The 20185-nt window shown below is 32.3% G+C and overlaps 3 protein-coding genes and 1 long non-coding RNA gene across 5 annotated transcripts; 3 read left to right on the forward strand and 1 right to left on the reverse strand.

Annotated features, from left to right (window-relative positions):
• Nucleotides 1-1730: 1730 nt before the first annotated feature.
• LOC108736644 lies at nucleotides 1731-6781 on the forward strand. Of its 2 annotated transcripts, XM_018469141.1 has the most exons (4): nucleotides 1731-2479; nucleotides 2576-4342; nucleotides 5956-6386; nucleotides 6472-6781. In XM_018469141.1, exons 2-4 carry the CDS (start codon nucleotides 4282-4284, stop codon nucleotides 6631-6633), a joined length of 654 nt encoding a protein of 217 aa, XP_018324643.1. In that variant the 5' UTR covers nucleotides 1731-2479; nucleotides 2576-4281; the 3' UTR covers nucleotides 6634-6781. The 2 variants fall into 2 exon arrangements, with proteins under 2 accessions (XP_018324643.1, XP_018324642.1); XM_018469140.1 differs by having other exon boundaries at nucleotides 1731-4342.
• A 104-nt stretch (nucleotides 6782-6885) lies between these two features.
• On the forward strand, nucleotides 6886-9046 carry LOC108736643 (ras-related GTP-binding protein C). Its single transcript, XM_018469139.1, has 8 exons — nucleotides 6886-7109; nucleotides 7168-7322; nucleotides 7381-7609; nucleotides 7662-7839; nucleotides 7896-8032; nucleotides 8246-8388; nucleotides 8449-8600; nucleotides 8671-9046. The coding sequence occupies exons 1-8, from the start codon at nucleotides 7107-7109 to the stop codon at nucleotides 8832-8834; spliced, it is 1161 nt and encodes a 386-aa protein (XP_018324641.1). The 5' UTR covers nucleotides 6886-7106; the 3' UTR covers nucleotides 8835-9046.
• LOC108736646 lies at nucleotides 8937-9755 on the reverse strand. The gene is made up of 4 exons (XM_018469143.1): nucleotides 9607-9755; nucleotides 9432-9550; nucleotides 9278-9376; nucleotides 8937-9223 (listed from the first exon to the last, which is right to left on the reverse strand). The coding sequence occupies exons 1-4, from the start codon at nucleotides 9608-9610 to the stop codon at nucleotides 9122-9124; spliced, it is 324 nt and encodes a 107-aa protein (XP_018324645.1). The 5' UTR covers nucleotides 9611-9755; the 3' UTR covers nucleotides 8937-9121.
• Nucleotides 9756-10912: 1157 nt separating this feature from the next.
• On the forward strand, nucleotides 10913-12490 carry LOC108736650. The gene is made up of 4 exons (XR_001937763.2): nucleotides 10913-11167; nucleotides 11386-11626; nucleotides 12072-12323; nucleotides 12392-12490. It is a non-coding gene; the product is annotated as an uncharacterized LOC108736650 (long non-coding RNA).
• Nucleotides 12491-20185: the final 7695 nt, after the last annotated feature.

Below are 20185 nucleotides of genomic sequence, written 5' to 3' on the forward strand. Positions count from 1 at the left end.
CTCTGCTAAATAGTTCTTTATCTACTAAAATAAAATTAGAACGACCCTTACCTATTAAAATTCGTTTAAAGTACTTAATCACATTTTTTTAAAAGTATTCTGAACGCATCTATATTATTAGTTTGCAGAAATTTTAGTTAAAAATAAACGTTTGAACTATGAAACTTGTATCTACACGAACACTTGAACATGGTTTAATAAACTGCGAGTTTTTCCCCTGTTCTGAAATGTCGAATCGAATTATTTATTATCACAGACGGCATTAGCATGTGCATGTTATTCTTGTCCACTACTTGTGGTGGTGAACATATCGTAGTTTATTATTGTGCTCCAGAAAAGAAGCATTAAGGCCTACACAGATGGATCTACATACATACACACATACATATGGTACACACTTTAAACACATTTCCCCAGCAAATGCAAAGTCAATTTGCAAAGTATTCCGAACCTCTAACGATATATAAAAAGCAACTAATTAAACGCTAATTCACTGTACACTTGGCCTAAAAATATTTATAAATGGAGCTTCAGCTACGGTTATTTTCTGCTTATATTTTACATTCCTGGAAGTCGCCAATTTTCGATATCTAGGAAATCAAACAACTGAGGTGGAACAAGAAGAAATAAAGAATGGTGCAGGGTCAGTTGCCTTTAATAAAATAATCAAAAGTTACAAACGTTTCAAATGTACTATTATAGACGAATACCGTCAATAGATGAAGCTAGAAATGAGTTGGTAAAAGTCAGTAACAAGATCAACAAGGAATAAAAAAGGTACGATTGCAGGACACTAGCTAGTTAGATCATCATCATAAGGTCGTCAGTCCTAAGATTGGTTGGACACGTACCTCCACTCTTTCCTATCCTGAACTAAACTTCACATTTCCCTAAAACTAGAAGAACCCACATCTTTAACTATTTGCAAATAGTAATCTAATCTAGGTCTACCTCTACCCCTCCTAACTCCTGCTTCTGCCTCTAATATGTCTCTGACTAGACCTTCATGCCTGAGAAGGTGTCCTACCAACCTATCTCGTCTATTTCTTATTGACTTCCATAGAGTCCTCTGTTCTCGTAGTTCTCCTATTCTTTCTAATACCTCTTCATTTCTAACCTTTTCTACCCACGTTATCCTCATCATTCGCCTATAACAGCACATTTCGAACGCTTCTAACCTTTTCTTTTTCGCCGTGCTCACTGTCCATGTTTCGCACCTATACAACGCCGCTCTACAAACATACACCTTTAACAACCTTTTTCGAATTTCCAAATTAGCCATTCGCGAGAATAAAAGTGACTTCTTTTTATTAAAGGCGATACGTCCCTGCGCTATCCTCTGCTTTATATCCCTACTACTCCTTCCGTCCTGACTTATCTGACTTTCTAGATATCTAAAATTAGTCACTTCCTCTAATTTTTCGTCTCCTATCTTTATATCCGCTCTTTCCCTACTTTTTCTTCCCTTGCATACGAGTATTTTAGTTTTACTTTTATTTATTTTCATACAGTACTGTTTTGTCAGTACCGCTTCCATTTCATTTGAAGCTATCTGTAAGTCTTCTTTGCTAGATGCCAATACTGCTATATCATCTGCAAATCTAAGCATATTAATCTTTTGCCTTTGTATATCTATCCCTACAGTTGTACTGTCTTTAATAATGTTGATCGTGTCTTCGCTGTATAGATTAAAAAGTAGTGGTGACAGTGTGCATCCCTGTCTGACTCCCTTTCTAATATTTACTTCTCTACGTTGCTAATTAGATATCTAACTATTATTGATCTGAAGCAAATCCACTAAGTTATGGGCATACATGGACAAAAGAGGAGTTAGTAAAGCTTATAAGGACAGTAAGAGATCTCAAATACAATGGGTGTAGTGGTTACGTTAACATGGGCAATAAAATTAGTGAATAATTCGTAATAACTAAAGGAGTCAGACAGGGGTGTGCTCTAGCATTCACTCTATTCAAGATTTACCCAGAAGAAGTCCTATAAAGAAATGGAAACGCAAATGTTATGGAATAGAGATCCCTATTTGTGATGAAACTATTTGCTGATAACCATCAGGTTCTGATAGCCGGCTACAGAAACGATTCCAGTTACGTGTTCAGGAAGCTGGACGAAGAATTTGAGACATGGGCATTGACAATTGGTCATGAGAAGACTAGTAAGGGGAAGCGACAGGCAGTACTTCCACGTAGGATATCACAAACTGAAGAAGTGTAGTAGTTTCAAACACCTTGGTGTCACCATATCGAATACAGAAGAATAAAATTGGACATGGGCGACGAGCAATGAATACAATTCTCTGGAATAACAAAATTACAAATGGGACAACAATTTACAAGAGTGCCATTGAGAGAATCACCACATACGGTCTGAGATATGAGAACTGACCAAAAGTATTAAACAGAAATTGCTGTCCCCAGAATTGGACAAATGGAGAAGATGCTGTGTAATCTTACGCCTGAACCACGTAAGAAATTACAGAATTAGAGAAATAATGAATGTTGAAAATAATATCCTAGATACAATAGAAAAGAAACGGCTATCATAGTACGGCCATTTACAGAGAATAAACGAAGCCAGATGGCCAATAAAATTTTTCCAATGGATTCCACCGGGGAGAAGAAAACGCGGCAGACCCCCATGAAGACATGACATGGATGAAGCCATGAGGGTTAGGTGCTAGAGGACTGCAAATGGCAAGATTACCAGGACTGAAAATTGATAATCGAGAAATACTCGCGGTATAAAGAAATAGTAAGGGATGTAGAATGTTCTAGTTATCGGGGAATATGAAGATTGACTCAGAATAGCAAAAGAAGTGGAGGTTCAACCAGTTTCCGAACCTTATGATGATGGTGATTTTACACTATTTAAAAACAACGCTTGATATATGAAGTCTTTAGGATCCATCTAGATAAGTGCAAGAATCGTCGTCATTCAATATTAAAAGAAAATAACTTAATTCACTTTAACATAACGGCCAAGTTAATGGAAAGAATTTAGAGGAGTTAAGATTAACGGTTAAATATAAGTCAGAACCAATTAGGAAAGTAATGTCTTTACTTGATTAAAAAACTGACACCAACGGTTCGCCTCTTGTTGGGAGGCTCTAACACAAACAACTCGTAATTGACTAAAAAACCTACTTTGATAAAGCCACCCAACAAGAGGCGACCGTCGTTGTCGGTTCTGTAATCAAATAAAGATATTACTACCCTTATTGGCCTTGACCCATTTTCATGCATAGAACTAGGGAAAGATATAGCGAATAAATTAAGGTAGTCAATTTATATTGTCTTAATTAATTGATCATTTAGTGATTTTACTCGAATCATCTCTAATACCATGAAGAACTATTTCGATATTTATGAGTACGCATATATTTTTCGCGTAAAAAATCACAAAAATATATGCATTCTTAAGATGCGCGATTTTATTGCAGATAGATTATTTATACACACACACAGATAATTACTGAAAACTCAAAAGTTAGTGATTAACTTTCAAGACTACAATTGTACTGCAGTTGTGGATTTTGAAAACCTATACTGATACGAAAGGACAGGATTTCCCGAAGATTCTAAGATGGTTATGTGTCTGGCATCTTCAAGGAATTTTGTTAAAGCTTTTTCATAGAGAAGCACTCCACGACCGACCCTGAACATGCTCCTTGCAAATGCCAGTCGTAGATTAATTTCGTAGATTTTAAACAATTAGCGGTTTTCTTTAATTATTTCGCGAAACTACCAGACGTGGATCTGATCTCATCAGCACGCCATAAGCAGTCTCGATAATAAATCTCCGAATTAAGTTGTGTCAGTTACAGTGCATATAAATGTGTTATTTTTACGCAAACCGGTTCAAAAGGTAAGTAAGGTAAGGATAATTAATTTAATTTGTTAATTTATTGTACCAGGTGTAAAAAATAATGTTAGCCACTGTAAATAACTTTCATAGAATACTTTCCAACCTTGAGAGTTACTCGTAATATGATTCAACTGCGCATAAACATTATACGCGATCTATAGAAAGGAAAATAAATATATGTATGTATGTATGTATGTATGTATGAATGTAGTCTCTAGAAAAGTTGCTAAAAGTTTATTAAATCTACTTGGAAGAAGAACACAGTAAATCAAATCGAGTTGGAGAAAATATTTTTGATAGTCGTTGCTCTAGTGCATGTAAAATTAATGTGAAGTTTTCTATTTAACTTAATTGTATGTGTTTTAAATGTTTTATTTTTTTGAATTATTAGTATGAGTCAGTATGAGTGATTGGAGCGATAGTTCTCCTTATCAAACGACTTACAGCGAGGAAGAACGAATTGGTACGTAGAATGCTTTTGAAAACTTTTTAATAAGTAGTAATCTTAGAACAAGGAAGAAAAATAAAATTCCTTGCAAGCGCAAATTTGATTCATGCACCAACAGTTCCTCTCAGTATTATCAAATACGTTGTTGAGTACGAAGATTTAGAAAACAATTTCTTCAATTCAATTTAAATAAATGGTACAATTTTGCTTTTTTCGGAAATACGTTTAAACAAAGATTGACAGTTTTTATTCAACTATAAATGTCAGAGCAAATGTCAGCCTTTATCTATCTAATAAGGCTTGGAAAATTGTTATCTGGGTGGTGTCCTTTAGATTTTTCAGACTAAAAGTTTCTTTGGTCAAATTAATTATAGTTTTGTCACAAACTTGATGAGATAATTCAATTATATAATATCGTTTTTAATACATGTAAATTAAAAATAAATCTCCAAAGAACAAGGATTAATTTTCCTCATGAAATAAAGGAAAATATGGACGTATGGAATATATTTTCAGCAAATGGACTATATGCGTGATAACAAAATATTTTTTTGTAACATTTTAAATTAGGCTGATACAAGATTTTCTTGGAAATTATGCATTTTTTTACAAACATTTCATCGCATTTTCTACAGGGTGCATGCAAGAAGTACCTTAATTTTTTAAGTTTTTGCATTTTTTTTTAGATCAGCCTGATTTAGTGTACTAAAAAAAATAATTACATCAAATTTTCCGTACAATATGAAAGAAAAAGTAATTACTTTTTGTAATTTTCGTTTCATTTCGATCCTTAATTAATTATTTTTTTTTTTTCGATCAATTGTATTCGCGTTTCGTACCCTGAAAAAAAAACGAATTCGAATGATGAATTTGCAAATAATTCTTCGGTTAGTGTTCACTAAGACCATAAGGTTACAGTAGAAGAAGACAACACGAACGAAGTAAATTTTGATCATGTCCTTCCGAAGGTCCTTTTGTCCTTTAATGGTACGGACCCGATAATGTAAATGTTAATTTTGAGTTTCATAGCTTCTTAATTTATAAGAAAATCAAAATAAATTCTGTTAATTAAACTGAATAAAACATTATATAAAACCCGAAATTTCACTTAAAAAGTTTACAAAATTCAAAGTGCGTTGCGACACGTGGTTAGTTGTTTTCTAGAAATTAGAAGTAATCCCAATTTTTTTTTTTTTAACAAACAATCCCACGCATTTTTCTCCATTGCTGCAATATACATTTTTGCTTGTCTCCTAAAGTACGTCTTACAGATATTGTCCTTTAAAATTGTTTTAAGACTACAAATGATAAAGGACATAAGTCTCGTTTATTAAAGATTGTCATTAACTACGTATACGAAATCCCAGGCGTTGTCTAGATCATTCCGATCGCAGAAAAGAAGAAAAATAATTGTATCGGTCGAGAATAGAACCCGAAACGTCTCCGTCAGCGGTCTTCAAATGAATCTAATCCAAAATGAATGCTTCGCGTTTTTTTCTTCTTTTAATAATTTTAGTTTAGAAACTTTCCGTAGGGTGTGAACAACACCCAACAAATATTAATCTATTTTTTCTATTTGTATAAATAATATAAGTACTGTAGAAGTATTGTATTTTACATTTTTACAGAAGAGTACTTGAAAAAGCGTAAAGAACGTAGAATAAAGGAATATAATGAAATTGAAGAGAATAGGAAAACTTTATTTCAAACATATTACGAGGCAGAAATACGCAAAGCGGATTCATTATTTAACCAGCCTGGTATTGCCTTTATAAGATTCAATCACAAGAAAATCAAATTCAGTTTTACTCCATGCGAAGTTGTTGATTATGTGAGTTGCCGGGTTATTTTCTATGTATCGCTCCGCTATCGAAATAATCATTGGTTAATATTGAGAGACACAATTCCTGCTAATTACAAAATGCCGGTATATAAAAAATTTTACAAAGGAAATTCATTCCGGTCGGATGACGATATTATGAAAGGAATTATGTATATTTACATTCTACTGATGGAATGGGCCAAAGAACATAGTAATTTTCGATTAGAAAAATTCAAGGTTCGTCTATTATTGACATTTGCTTTATATTGTCTATACAATGATAATTTAAACAAATATTAATAACTAAAATACTACTTTCAAGAGATATAAGTCTGGAGAAGATGTTTTTCTTGATAGCGATGATGAAGAAATATTTCTGTCGCAAGAAGAAATATCTGAACTCCACGCCAAAAGAGAAGCAGTTCTTAAACGAATGGTTGCACCCTCGCCTAAAAAACCGAAAGGGGGTTATTTTTTACGATAGAGCATAAAACATTTTTTTTGCTTAAGTATTAACTCTAAAATTAGTTTATTTTTAATTTTATTAAGATTTATATAAAGTAATGCGTATTTTTAAGGACTATATTTAATTTATTACTTTCATAACAATACATCAATTTCTGATCACAGTCTTTAATCTTGTAATTGGAGATAAACTGTATGAACATTTTAAAATAATTAAATTCGCGCCGTTTCGTTTTAACTATGTACAAGTACTGGTGCTATGGATTTAGAAGTGTATGGATTGTGTAGTGATTCATGGACTTTGTTCAGTGTTTGTTATTGCATACATGTATTAGATATTCGGTTATCAACGTCTTGTGATAGAAAACGTCGTAATTTGTATATTCAGGTTATATGTCTTTAAAAAAATGTTATTTATTAATATTGAGTAAATAATAAGTAAATCAGTCACTTATTTTCCAGTTATAAGGAGCAATATATTACAGATTCAACATGGTAAGCTCTTTGTTACATTTAAGGTTATGTTATGTTGATGAAAGACCGTCTTTTTTAGTCTTATCAGGATGATGAGGATGGGATAGCTTTTGATGGAAACCCTAGTTCATTTCCAAAAGACTTCGGTTATGGAGCGTTTGATGGTGAGCACGATGTTACATTATCTTCTGCAGGAGAACAGAAGCCTAGAATACTTTTGATGGGTTTACGAAGGTACCTTATAGTTAACTGGTGTTGCAGTATTTTTTCAATATATAAGCATATTTTATAGATCTGGAAAATCATCTATTCAGAAAGTAGTATTTTACAAAATGTCCCCTAATGAAACACTTTTTCTTGAAAGTACCAATAAAATAGTAAAGAATGATATCAACAATTCTAGTTTTGTGCAATTTCAAATTTGGGATTTTCCTGGTCAAATAGATTTTTTGGATTCAACTTTTGACTCTGATATGATCTTTGGAGGTACGGGAGCCCTAATATTTGTTATTGATGCCCAGGTGATGATTGTACATTACTTACCTTATTTGTGTATATCAATCTGATATTTAGGACGACTATATGGAAGCCCTAAATAAATTAAATCTCACAGTGACCAAAGCATATAAAATTAACCCGAACATTAAATTTGAAGTGTTTATTCATAAAGTTGATGGATTAGGGGATGATTTTAAAATGGAATCTCAAAGGGACATACATCAAAGAGCAACTGATGACCTAGCTGATGCAGGTTCATTAACTTTTTATTTTATTTTGTTATTCTTTTTTAATAATGAATGGTTCTAGGCTTTGACCAAATCCATTTGAGCTTTCATTTAACATCAATTTATGATCATTCTATTTTTGAGGCTTTCTCTAAAGTTGTCCAAAAGTTGATTCCTCAGCTGCCAGCTCTGGAGAACCTTTTGAATATTTTAAATACAGTAAGTGCATTCATTTTTAATGAAAATGAGCATTCAAGTATTATGTAAGCTGTAAATGTTAAATAACAAGGACTTGTTACATCTTATTATTCAGGGAAAAGGGAAGTCTATGATTTCCTTGTCTATTGTGAAAAAGGGGATCATAATACTTGAACATACCCCCTCCCCCAGTATTAAAAATAATACCTGACTGCTGTTTTTGATATATTTTAGAACTCTGCAATAGAAAAGTCGTTTCTTTTTGATGTAGTTTCAAAAATATATATTGCAACAGATTCTACCCCAGTGGATATGCAGAGTTATGAATTATGCTGTGATATGATCGATGTTGTAACAGATGTTTCTTGTATTTATGGGTCTGCACAAAAATGTAGGAAAAGTATTTCTTATAAATAGTTAATCTAATGTTGTTTTAGTGCAAGGGAAGAACAAGGTGACACTACAGCATTTGATGAGCAAAGTTCAAGTCTGATAAAATTAAATAATGGTACAGTTTTGTACCTCCGAGAAGTCAATAACTTTCTTGCACTTGTTTGCATTTTGAGAGAGGACCATTTTGAAAGAAAAGGTATCTAATTTTTTTTTTGAAAATCTAAATATTTGTATTTATCTCTTTAATTTTGTTTTGGTTCTTTTAGGTGTAATTGACTATAATTTCCTATGTTTTCGTAAGGCAATTCAAAAAGTTTTTGAATTAAGAACTAAAACGCCTACCAATGTAAATCATTGCAGCAGCAGCCCTGTTGTTAATGGAAAAAATATAATTAGTGAAAGCCATATAAGTCCTAATTTAATAGAATGAAAGTAGGGTGTTTATTTTAAGTGGTTTTATTTGCAATAATGTATATCTCAGTGACTTTCTACATTTATTTAATAAATTGCCGTTTGTAATATAGTATTAAAATGCCCTCTAATTTTATTTATTAAGCTGTTCATATACACTCATATTCCTTCTTCAATTAAATATAACATTTTTATACACTTCATATAATTGAAATAAAGAATAATGCTTAATATCTAGTTTTTTATTTAAATTATTAACATTTTTACTACGCTATTTTATATATTTTTTATCAGTGTAATTAAAAGTTACAATTCATTTACCAACTGTGCGATTTTATTTGATCTTATTTTTTTTAAGATCTTCATTAGTTTTATCTGGTCCAGCATATGGGCTTTTATTTGTTCAACCTTAAATATAATATAATTTTTCACTAAAAATATGCAATTCGAGATTGTACCTACCCTCTGTTTTTCTATTACAGGATCTTGGGTCATCTCTGGAACTTTGAATTGAGGAACTTCAATGTTGGTTTCCTCCCAATCTTCAAATTGTATGTTTGACTACAATTATTTATTTATTCATTACATAAACTTAAAAATCAGATTTAATACCCACTATTCTCTTTAAATCGAGCTTGTTTTTCTTTTTCAATATCGTCTCAATGCTTTTCGTATAAAACGTTCTACTGGTTGCAACTTTGTATTGTAAATTAAGGATGTCGTTTAAGTCTTCACCTGAAAATTATGTTTTACATATTTAGGTCTCAACACTAGCAATATTAAAAGCATACCCATTATTATCTAGAAGCTAGTGTTATTAAATTTGTTTAATTGTAAGCATCATAACCTAAAAACTTCTACTTGCCAGTAATTTCAAATTTAAACCGACAGTTGTCATTGGTCATTTTAGATTTAAAAAAGCATAGGCGGAACATACAAATTCTAAGAAGGAATTAATAAAATCGTAAGCAATAAGCTATAAGCTCAAAAATACATATAGTCTATGTTTTTTGTTATAAATGTTTAACGTTTTATAATCAATTAGTTTTTCTTGTCTATTATTAAAGATTGGGCAAAAAAATGAGAGAAAATTGAAAGTTAATTTTAAATCTAGGGATGACAACAAATAAAGTGTATAAAAATACTTTCTTATGTTCATAAGAACAGACGTTAAGAAGTAACAGACGTAGAATAATATTAAAATAAAATAATAAAAATTAATGTTATTAGTGTTTTGGTTTCACTTATGTGCTCTATGTTTTTTCATTCCGAATTTTCTATGACTACAGCTTAAATTGACATAATTATATGAATCTATGAATTTTGTACGTCTATGATGCATCTCATAGATTCAGATTATGCATGATCATGCGTCATGTCCTCCATAGATAAATTTTATCCAACCTGTCTTAAAAGTGTCCATTTTGATCAGCTTCTACATACGAATAAAACTGAGTTAGTATAATTGAACGCACCTATAAAATCTGTTATCTCTTGATCATAGGTATAGAAGGAATTTTCATTTATGGGTCTCTGGCTGGTTTTATCTTCCGTCTTGTTATGTAATCTATGGTCATCATCCAGTTATCATCTCGTCTTCAATTCTCGAGGAAACCTCAAGTCGCCATTTTTATTGTTCTTAACGGGAACGGCGTTTTAAGGTACTTATTCTTAATACCTATTCGATTTTAATTTGATTGTGTCGAATATGTTTCTATTTAATGATTGATAGGTTTCGATTACCGTTGCTTAGATTTTTGTTGGCGTGAATGGCTTCGGTGGCGTGTTGGTTTCGTGCTTGCAACACGAGAGTCCATTTTGGATGTTCACTCATCTACTTAAAAAATAAATTCTTTGTTTATTTGAGATCGAATAATTAAGGTGCTATTAAAATTTTTGAATTTTGGGAACATATTTAGGCGATGATTACAGATATTTAATACCGATCTGACTACGCCCCAAAAATTTTGTACGCTTTGTAACTAAAATGTGTAAGAATTTCTCAAAGCGGTTATTCTGCCTTTAAAAAGTTCTATTTAAAAATGTTCACATTTGCTTTGTTATTCAGTAGATTGTGTTTTAACGATTTGNTATTTATTTGCCACAATTACATATCTAGTCATATTATATTTATGTGATATTAACTTTAGCACTGTATTATGCAAGTTATCCTCTAGAGAACCTACGTTATATGTGAATACTCTTCAATAAGATTTCATTTTACAGGAACATTCACTCCAGAAGATAGCTGTACCTATGGTCTCAAAGAAAGCATGATAGTGCCTTTGTTTCATTTGGAACAGAGACGGTGTGGAATTGCCAGAGGAAGGATTTATAAGAATGAATGAACTGGTAAGTAACAGTATCAATTAAAAACAGTAAATGGGTTTCAGAGACCTCAGTTTCTTAGACATTTGTTACTTTCATTAGACAACTTGACAACTTTTCAAAAATGACAGAATCAGAACAACATAATTAATGTGGATCTAACGTTTCCATCAGTGTAAATGTTGCAGATTTACTTGCTTTGAAAGTGGTAATTAATTACTTTTTCTTGCCCGTTTCTATAGATTATCCAACAAAAGAGAAGGAATTGCAGTTAATTTTGATGCTACTGAAGTAATATATACTTTTGATGTCATCACTTTGCAACATTATGGAGTTAATTTTGAACTTTCGAGGAGCAGGCAACTGGAAATCTAGTTTAGAAAGGACTGAAACAACAGGTTGTCTGCAGTGGTCTTCCTCTTGGATTTGGCTTGCCTATTACACTTGGAGACTTTAAAATACTACTTCCTGCAGTTAATTAAGGTGAGAATGCATGACATCATATCAGTTGCTGTTTTGTTTCTATAAGTTGAGGTTAACGTGTATCTACCGTATTTCATTTTTTTTTAATCTATTGAGATCATCGACGATACTACTATATTATTATATGTCTATGGTTGAGAGTATAAATTGACGTATTATCATGCATCTATGACTATCCATATTTATGTCATGATCTATGGTCATGGTGTCAATAACGTTTGTCGCCATTTTATTATGATTCAGCAATTTTACTTGCTTTTTGGTGCTTATTTTTGGGTGTGTTTAATTCTTTCCTTACTTAATAGTGTAATTAATATATTTTTTGTCCATCTCTGCAGATTATCGAACAAATGAGTTCAGTTTGGCTGTACTGAAACNTTTGGGTGTGTTTAATTCTTTCCTTACTTAATAGTGTAATTAATATATTTTTTGTCCATCTCTGCAGATTATCGAACAAATGAGTTCAGTTTGGCTGTACTGAAACGGCCAATGTCTACATGGGTGTTGTCTATTCTGGACTTGGTTTTGATTTGCTACTTTTGTCCTCACCTCGCAACGTATGCAGTTAATTTTCAACCGATGAGTGGAAGCAACTGGAAACCTATTTGAACAACAGACTTTCTGCCGTGGTATTTTGGATTTGGTTTGCTTTTTACATCTGCTAACATTGAGAGGTTGCAGTCTACAGTTAATTAAGGTGAGAAACTTGATAATAGTTAATTTTAATTACTCTTTATTAATCTATTACCACCGTATATGTTTCAGATCGACGTTGGAGAAGACTAAGATGACCCCATAGTTGAAAGAGTTCTTTTATATTGCATGCTCTGTGTAGTAGAATTCATTAAATTCGTTTTATTCAAATTAATTTTTTATTTTGTGTTTTGTTGTAGTTACTTTGAATTAGTTTTTAGTTTGCATGCTTATTTTTGTTCATTTTATTTGAAGTAATTGTTGATTGTAGATGTTTTTATTTTTTTTGTATGTAGTAGTAGTGTAGTAGTAGAAATAACACGTTTAGTAGTTGTAGTATAGTCTAACCTTGCTTACCTCTTCGCTTAGCTTACTGCATATTCTTACTATAAATTGCTTTGCATTTACCCTACGAATTCCACATGATTCAACGTTTCGTTATCGTGTTTGTTTCTTCTCACCCTTGTGGAATTAGGGAGGGCCTCCCCGAACGACTTCCCTTGGGCTTAGCTATTTAGTTGATCTTAAAAGTGTCTTATACACTTTTCGCGAGTCTACTCTAGCGTTACTTCCTTTCAGACAGGGTACAGTGGGTTATCTGGAATAGGAGCAATAGGCGACTGCCCAGCTTGNTCAAGACACCAGTTATTAGTTGCTACAATATCATCAACCTGAACTTCAATTTTCTCTCATTTGTTGGACGATCTGCAGAAATAGACAAAAAATATCAATTAAAGAAGGGATTAAGTTAAGTAAAACATGAAGTACAATGAAAACATGCACGGAAAAGCAAGTAAATAACTATATTATAAAATGGCGACGTGGGCGTCAATTACATTTATGACAGATAAATGCCAAAAGCAATAGAGATAACCATAAATGAAAGACGTCAATTTATACTGTGAACAATAGATAATTGATAGAAGAGAAACCATAGATGCCAGAGAAATAATTAAACAGTAAAACAACCGCTTACTTTAAGGATACTCTATGGTGGTCGAGTATTATTATTATTATTCCTAAGCATTATCAACAGAGAAGTGTCTCTAACAATAGATGCTTGTGAAAAGGTAAATAATACCACTGATGATGAAATGAGCTATATAGTAGAAGACATCACATGTGTAACTTTATATGCATCGGTGTCAATTGGACTGCACGTATTTCTAAAAGTTTCACGTTTCAGGTCCAAGGGACTACACTCCTCCAGGTTTCCAATCCTTATTTTTTCACCTTGTTCGTTTCATTTGTTAAAATCATAACCTGTCGAAACAATTTATGTTAGTTTCATCTTAAATATTAAATTTTAACATATGAAGAACCATAACTTCCATTAATCAAATAATAGACTATCATATTCAGTAATTAANAACAAAAAATGTATGTTTAAGTGTAATAAAAAAAAAAAAAAAATAAAAGACTACTTCTCAGGGCGGCAACTAAATTTTCTTGTACATAAAGAACTTCCACTTTTATTCTTCAAGTTACAAAGACAGACGACAAAATACTTACTTCACTTTGAAACCATATTAAATGTAAAACATTTTTTACAGACGAAAACGAGGCACTGACGCGACTGTATTTTTATTAAATCATAACAATTAATAAAAATAATATCTTATTAAGACTTCACCAATTAATAATAACAGTTTCTACATTTATACACAGCTAATAAATAACATCAACCTCCACTTTATTTTTTAAATCCTACACACATAGAGATTCATTTCGATTTTAAAAATTAACTAATCAACTATCAATGTACCTTTGTAAAAGCTAATTACAATAGAAAAATATCGAAAAATTTATCAGACCCATCATTTACATTATTAGTTAAAAAGTAGAGAATGCAAATCAGAAGAACCATTTCACGTAATATATATATAAATATGTATGTATATACACTGTTTATATATTATATATAAAACATATCATTCAACAGTACNGGGCGAAAAAAAAAAGAATCGCTTCCTCAATTTCCAGGTCACTTTTAATGAACGGAACTGTAGGAGATATTGCGTGATTTGCCCTTATCACCCTCTCACGAACGGGTTCTCGATGGGGAGTCCATCCTTTATGCGGCAACGAGCTACGCAATATCAATTTGAACACGACTGGAGAAGGATTTTTTATCCTCCTTTTTTTCCAATACGTATCACACGAGGGATTCAAACGGCTATTCAGCATGCGAAGTAGGCACGTATTATAACGAAGGCGATAGGGTAACCTGGGGTAATCGAAATCAAATGATAACTTCTATCTCAGTGAGGTTACCCCTGATGCTGAAAATACAGAATTTGCGGATTTATGTCATTCAAAGAAAATATTTCTTGAAGATGTTTTGGTTTTGTGCCTCCCCTAGGTACTTGTTTTTGAAATATTTAGCTTTAAATTGGACGTTTAATATATTAATCTGGTTTTAGCAATATACAAGATCGAAACGGCTGAACACTGTCTCAAAATTAAGTAAAATATCAAAAATGTCGGTGATATAACTAGTAACCTAACACGAACCAAGTGGATCACTGATAAAGGTTAGGAAAGGTAACGTTCAGCCGTTTGACGAGCAACTGAGCGATTTCGGTATTGTCAGTTGTCAAAACCAGATGCGCACTGCCTTACTGCGCAGTAGACTGCCGAAAACAAATTAGTGACACTCTTAGATCGCAAGTTTTTTTACTATTTCGAGCCATTTCATATGTATATTATTATACCTGAGTTACTTCGTTTTTAAAAAGTGTTATTCCATTGCTTTTAGGCCATAATTTCCCGTTTTATGTTGGTACCTAACCTAACCTATTTAAAGTGTCCCAAAATGGCAATTAACGAAATGTTTTCTAAAATGTTTGTATAAACTGCCACCGAATTAATTACAACATGTACATACATGTCTGATTAAACACATGGCCTAACTGATTGCAATTCTGTGACATTTGGTGTAAATTTCGAGTAACAAATTTTACGAAGATATCACACAACGATGATTGACTTAACAATGTTAAGTACGAAATGCCTGATTATTCAGTTTGATGAAAAGCAAACTCGATTGCGGGCTTCCGAGTATTATTACGGTGAGTTGCACATGGCGTGTCAAATGTCATTTTTAGACGAGGTACACTCCTCTCCTCACGAATTCAATTACGAAGAACCACCAGAATGGATAAAATCGCAGTCAACTAAAAGGGCCTCGTATTAAACTTAAACTCGATACAACAAAATATAGAAAGGAATAGAATCAAATCTAGTTCGTTTAAATTATGTGATACAGTAAAAGCCCTTTATTCGCGGGGTATACGTTCCATAAATATGCCGCGAATACAGAAACCGCGGATATGAAATGGTAATTAGTATGGAATCATGGGGGATTAGTATGGAATCATAGGGGATACTTTCTAAGGTTCCAAAATAGAATCAATGTATTGATAAATTCGCAATTAAAATTAATCGTTATAATCAGCTTTAAGAGTTAAAAAAATTTAGTGATTTTTTCTTGTTTTGAATTTTGAAATTAGTCCACTCGGTTACATCTGTTATAAAAGTCGCATCGGCACGAGCCAATAGTACTCAAAAGATGCTGATATATTAAGGGGATTCAGTAGAACACGCGCCGTAGAATAAAAACAGGCTTATCGGTTCTAGATATCATGAGTTTAATATTTGGAACAGAGGTTTGAAATTCTGTAGTAAGACAGATAAAGCTTTGTTCTAAAGCTTGTCGAACGCCATTTTTTAACTTTTTAATGTCTATTGAAAATACGTGTCCTACAAGAAGCATCAACTTTAAGCATTTGTAAAAGCTTTCAAAGACCTTATTATTGAAAACCAAAAACGTACCGAGTTAGTGTGAACCTTTGTCGGTTACCATACAAAAAATCAGATATTTATCTCGCAGCGTTAAAACACAATGTTCAGAATAGAAACCCATGCTAGATCCCCTTAATAAATGACACAGAATCCTTTTCTGTTTACCGATTGCAATCGCGAATAAGGAAATCGTGAATAAGGAACTTTTACTGTATAACTTGAAATCATTAATCCTTTTTAATTGAAGATTAAAATTTTTATGGCATGGTGCGAGGGGAGGGGCCAGGCTACGCGTTACGATCCTGTTACATGGGGAGAGAGGATTCGAAGCTTGAGGAATTTCGCGTTACATAATTTCTGGACAGTCCCCTTTTTGTTTCTAGACTATGATCGAGTATTGTTGCGCAAAGTCTTTGTTCTTTTCGAAATAGCGACAACGCTCATTTAAAAATAATCATTAAAAAAGGGGTTTCAAAAATACGAACAGCTGATTGTGTCCAAACAAAAGGTTCACATTAGATATATCTGATGTTGGGGCCTGTCTCAATTGTGCAAAATCGCTTGTAAAATGTTACGGTAACATACAAATCTATCAGCAAGGACATAAAAATATTTATGTTGGAAGTCTAGTATTTACATGTAAAATATTGTAAGGCAAGCGGCATTGGCACTAATTAAGACCTGTCAATTATTTAACAGAAGCATGCTTGTGAATGATCACTGGAGACGACCTCGCCCCAAATTTTCTTTTAATTTGATGAATATTTTATGGTATCATCTTATAATTTATAGAGCATGGAAGCCACACGTGGCTCATTTGAATTACAAAGCGAACCTGGATTGGACGGTAATAAAATTCCGAAAAAAACGGAAAATTTCAAAGAAACTTCAAGGATATTCGAGAAATAGGAGCATCTGCTTTTATAGAAACTTTAACTTAACACACGATGTTAATTTTCACGTACTTTAAAATATTGAAAATATAAAATAGCATATTGTTATTGTAGAGTATCGAATTAAATTAAATTATTAAAATTTATTACACATTCAGTACATAAATTTCAATTTTTTACCAAAGAAAACGCTGTTTCAAAATCAGATTTTTGGCCAAGGCCCCAAGAAATAAATTTTATACAGTTAAGTTTGAGTTATTTTAAGTACGAAGGAACCCACTACTATTTATCTATAATTAAAATAAGTATTTACTTTTACATCTACGCAATTATCTATTTTCGGGAATTCGACATCGTTTTGACATACATACATCAGGGTGCTCCCCAACTGTCAAATGTTTACGAGAAAAATCAATGATGTTCTGTTTTCCGTAACTTTTCAAAACGTAAACAAAAAAAAACGAGTTTTGTGTTTAGTAATGAAAAAAAAAAAATTGATATACGAGGGCTATTTTTTGTTCAACCGCTGTACATGACCAGGTAGGTTAGGCACAGCTGATGTTCTTACCAAGCCGCTAATTGTCGCAAAAGGTGCGAAGTCTGGACTATACGGTGGATGATTGTGGTTTTCATGCATGATAATGTACGGCAGCACTGTGGTAACATAACGACAGGCATTCACAAACGATTTAAGTGGGACGTCTTATACCATCCGCCGTAAAGTTCAGACCTCGCAACGAGTGATTTATTATCAGAAAATCGGAAAATTAGTATCAGTATATGAAAATTCTATCAATCGTACTGTGCGAACAAGACGCTATTCACATTTTAATAACAAAATCATTTTGTAACACATACAGAAGCCTCTTTTTTAAAAAACAAAAATACCCTCGTATAATACGATAAATAAAAGTGCAATGTAATATTATAATAAAAATGTACTTACATTCAGCTATGAAGAGGTAACTAATTACTAAGACTACTGTGTGCCCACTGTATATCGAGTCTCCACAATAAGTTTGTTTGCCGTTGATGGACAATCCGAAGCCGGAGAACAGGCTGACCATCCTTTTAATTATAACATACGGGGACGTTTCGTTGGCTTTTGGCGAACAATAATAAGTTTTATTGGCAATAGGTAACACGGTAACGTACATGGTAATCGCACGGTACATGTACAATAACGACATAAGTAAAAATATCCTTCTAAATACAATAAACCTGAAACAATAGAAAAAGTCCAAATAAACATTCGGTTTGGCTTTAACCAGATCGCTTAACAGTAATATTGTCGTTTGTTTTTAGAACGAGTCCTGAAGGAGAACCTCGGTGGGATAAATAAAGAGATTCCCATGAATGGTGGAAACACACAATGTTTTTAAAACAAAATAATGAATTTGAAAATTTGTATTTTAAATATTTTTTTCGGGCTACCTATTTGTTAAATATTTATAGTTTTCTTTGTGCAAATAGATAATAGATCAAAAAGAACATTAATTTTTATTACAGTTATTGTTAACTCACGATTTTAAATTGTATAAGTATTTTTTTATGTTTAAGTGTTTTAGGTCTGATTGGGAAACATTGTAGGACAAACGAGTTACGACTAACTCAAACTATCGCTTTTTAGATAGAACCAATTTAGCCTAGGTAAAACCAGTTTATGCTGAAATCGGATTTGACTAGGACAAACCAGTTTGGACTAGGCGAAAATAGTTTGATCTATTAGGCAAAACTGGTTTATCCTGAAATATGATCACTAAATAGATTAAAAATTGTGATAAAAACATTCCTTTCCAAAAGTAAGAAAGTATTTATTTATCTATTTGATAAATATTTAAAGTTTTCTTTAAACAAGTAGATAATAGATTAGAAGGAACACTAATTTTCATTACAGTTATCGTTAAATCACGAATTAAAATTGTTTAATTATGTTAATAATAACGACGTTTTAGGTCTGGTTGGGCAACATTGTAGGACAAACAAGTTAGGACTAAGTCAATCTTGTTCACCTTGTCGCTTTGTAGATAGAACCGATTTAGCCTAGTCAAAACTAGTTTTGACTAGCAAAAACAAGTTTGGACTAGGCAAAAATTGTTTGATTTATTAAGCAAAACTGGTTTATCCTGAAATGATTTAGCAAAACAATCACTAATTAGATTACGTTACATAATTTCTGGACAGTCCCCTTTTTGTTTCTAGACTATGATCGAGTATTGTTGCTCAAAGTCTTTGTTCTTTTCGAAATAGCGACAACGCTCATTTAAAAATAATCATTAAAAAAGGGGAGAGAGGATTCGAAGCTTGAGGAATTTCGCGTTACATAATTTCTGGACAGTCCCCTTTTTGTTTCTAGACTATGATCGAGTATTGTTGCGCAAAGTCTTTGTTCTTTTCGAAATAGCGACAACGCTCATTTAAAAATAATCATTAAAAAAGGGGTTNTTGCAGTTGTATTACTATGGATGAAAGAAGAAAATAAAGAAATCCTTTAAATAAAATTTTGGTAACAAATTCGAAAATCGAGCAACTTTCACCGTTCTGTAAATAGTTTGCCCATTTAATCCACGTATGTTATCTCAAAGCAAGCCTATATTGTAGAAAAAAAAAGACAAGTCGTTAAAACCCAATGTATAGAAAAGTAAATATGATTTTTTTAACAAAAATTTAGAATTTTACAGGCAGGATAATATTTTTAAAGGACATTTTAATTATAAAATGAAAGAAATTCTTGGCGACGTAGTCTTGGTAATCGGAACACATCAATCATTAAATAGAAACATATTCTGCATAATCAAATTAAAATTGAATAAGGATTAGGGCTAAATACCTTCAGGCGTCGTTCCCGTTTACGAACAGCAAAAATTCTGAAGTTTGAACTTCTCGATTGACGGAAGACAAGATTCGAAATGAAAATGAATGGAGTCGGAAGGTCATAGATGAAAATCCCTTTTATACCTATGATCCATAGATTTTATAGGTGCATTCAATCGTACTAACTCAGTTTAATTCGTAAATAAAATTATATCAATTTCTAAGAATCGATGCACTATTTCCAAGCAAATTAATTAAAAATAATATCTATGTGAATTCTTGCTTAAGATACGAATAGTTGTATTCATGGTGTATTTAAATCACGATTTAAACACATAATAATCAAATAATAAGT

Source organism: Agrilus planipennis, unplaced genomic scaffold (genome assembly GCF_000699045.2).
Source record: "Agrilus planipennis isolate EAB-ADULT unplaced genomic scaffold, Apla_2.0 scaffold148, whole genome shotgun sequence".
NCBI classification, from domain to species: domain Eukaryota; kingdom Metazoa; phylum Arthropoda; class Insecta; order Coleoptera; family Buprestidae; genus Agrilus; species Agrilus planipennis.

Bases quoted from the DNA above. Each gene is read 5' to 3' on its own strand.
- LOC108736644 (XM_018469140.1), top strand. From the start codon at position 4,282: ATGAGTGATTGGAGCGATAGTTCTCCTTATCAAACGACTTACAGCGAG. The intron at 4,343-5,955 runs GTACGTAGAATG...ACATTTTTACAG, and splicing joins CAGCGAGGAAGAACGAATTG to AAGAGTACTTGAAAAAGCGT. The intron at 6,387-6,471 runs GTTCGTCTATTA...ACTACTTTCAAG, and splicing joins TTCGATTAGAAAAATTCAAG to AGATATAAGTCTGGAGAAGA.
- LOC108736643 (XM_018469139.1), top strand. The intron at 7,840-7,895 runs GTTCATTAACTT...GAATGGTTCTAG, and splicing joins TGATGACCTAGCTGATGCAG to GCTTTGACCAAATCCATTTG. The intron at 8,033-8,245 runs GTAAGTGCATTC...GATATATTTTAG, and splicing joins TTTTGAATATTTTAAATACA to AACTCTGCAATAGAAAAGTC.
- LOC108736646 (XM_018469143.1), bottom strand. The intron at 9,377-9,431 runs GTGGGTATTAAA...AAATAATTGTAG, and splicing joins AGCTCGATTTAAAGAGAATA to TCAAACATACAATTTGAAGA. The intron at 9,224-9,277 runs GTAGGTACAATC...ATTATATTTAAG, and splicing joins CTGTAATAGAAAAACAGAGG to GTTGAACAAATAAAAGCCCA.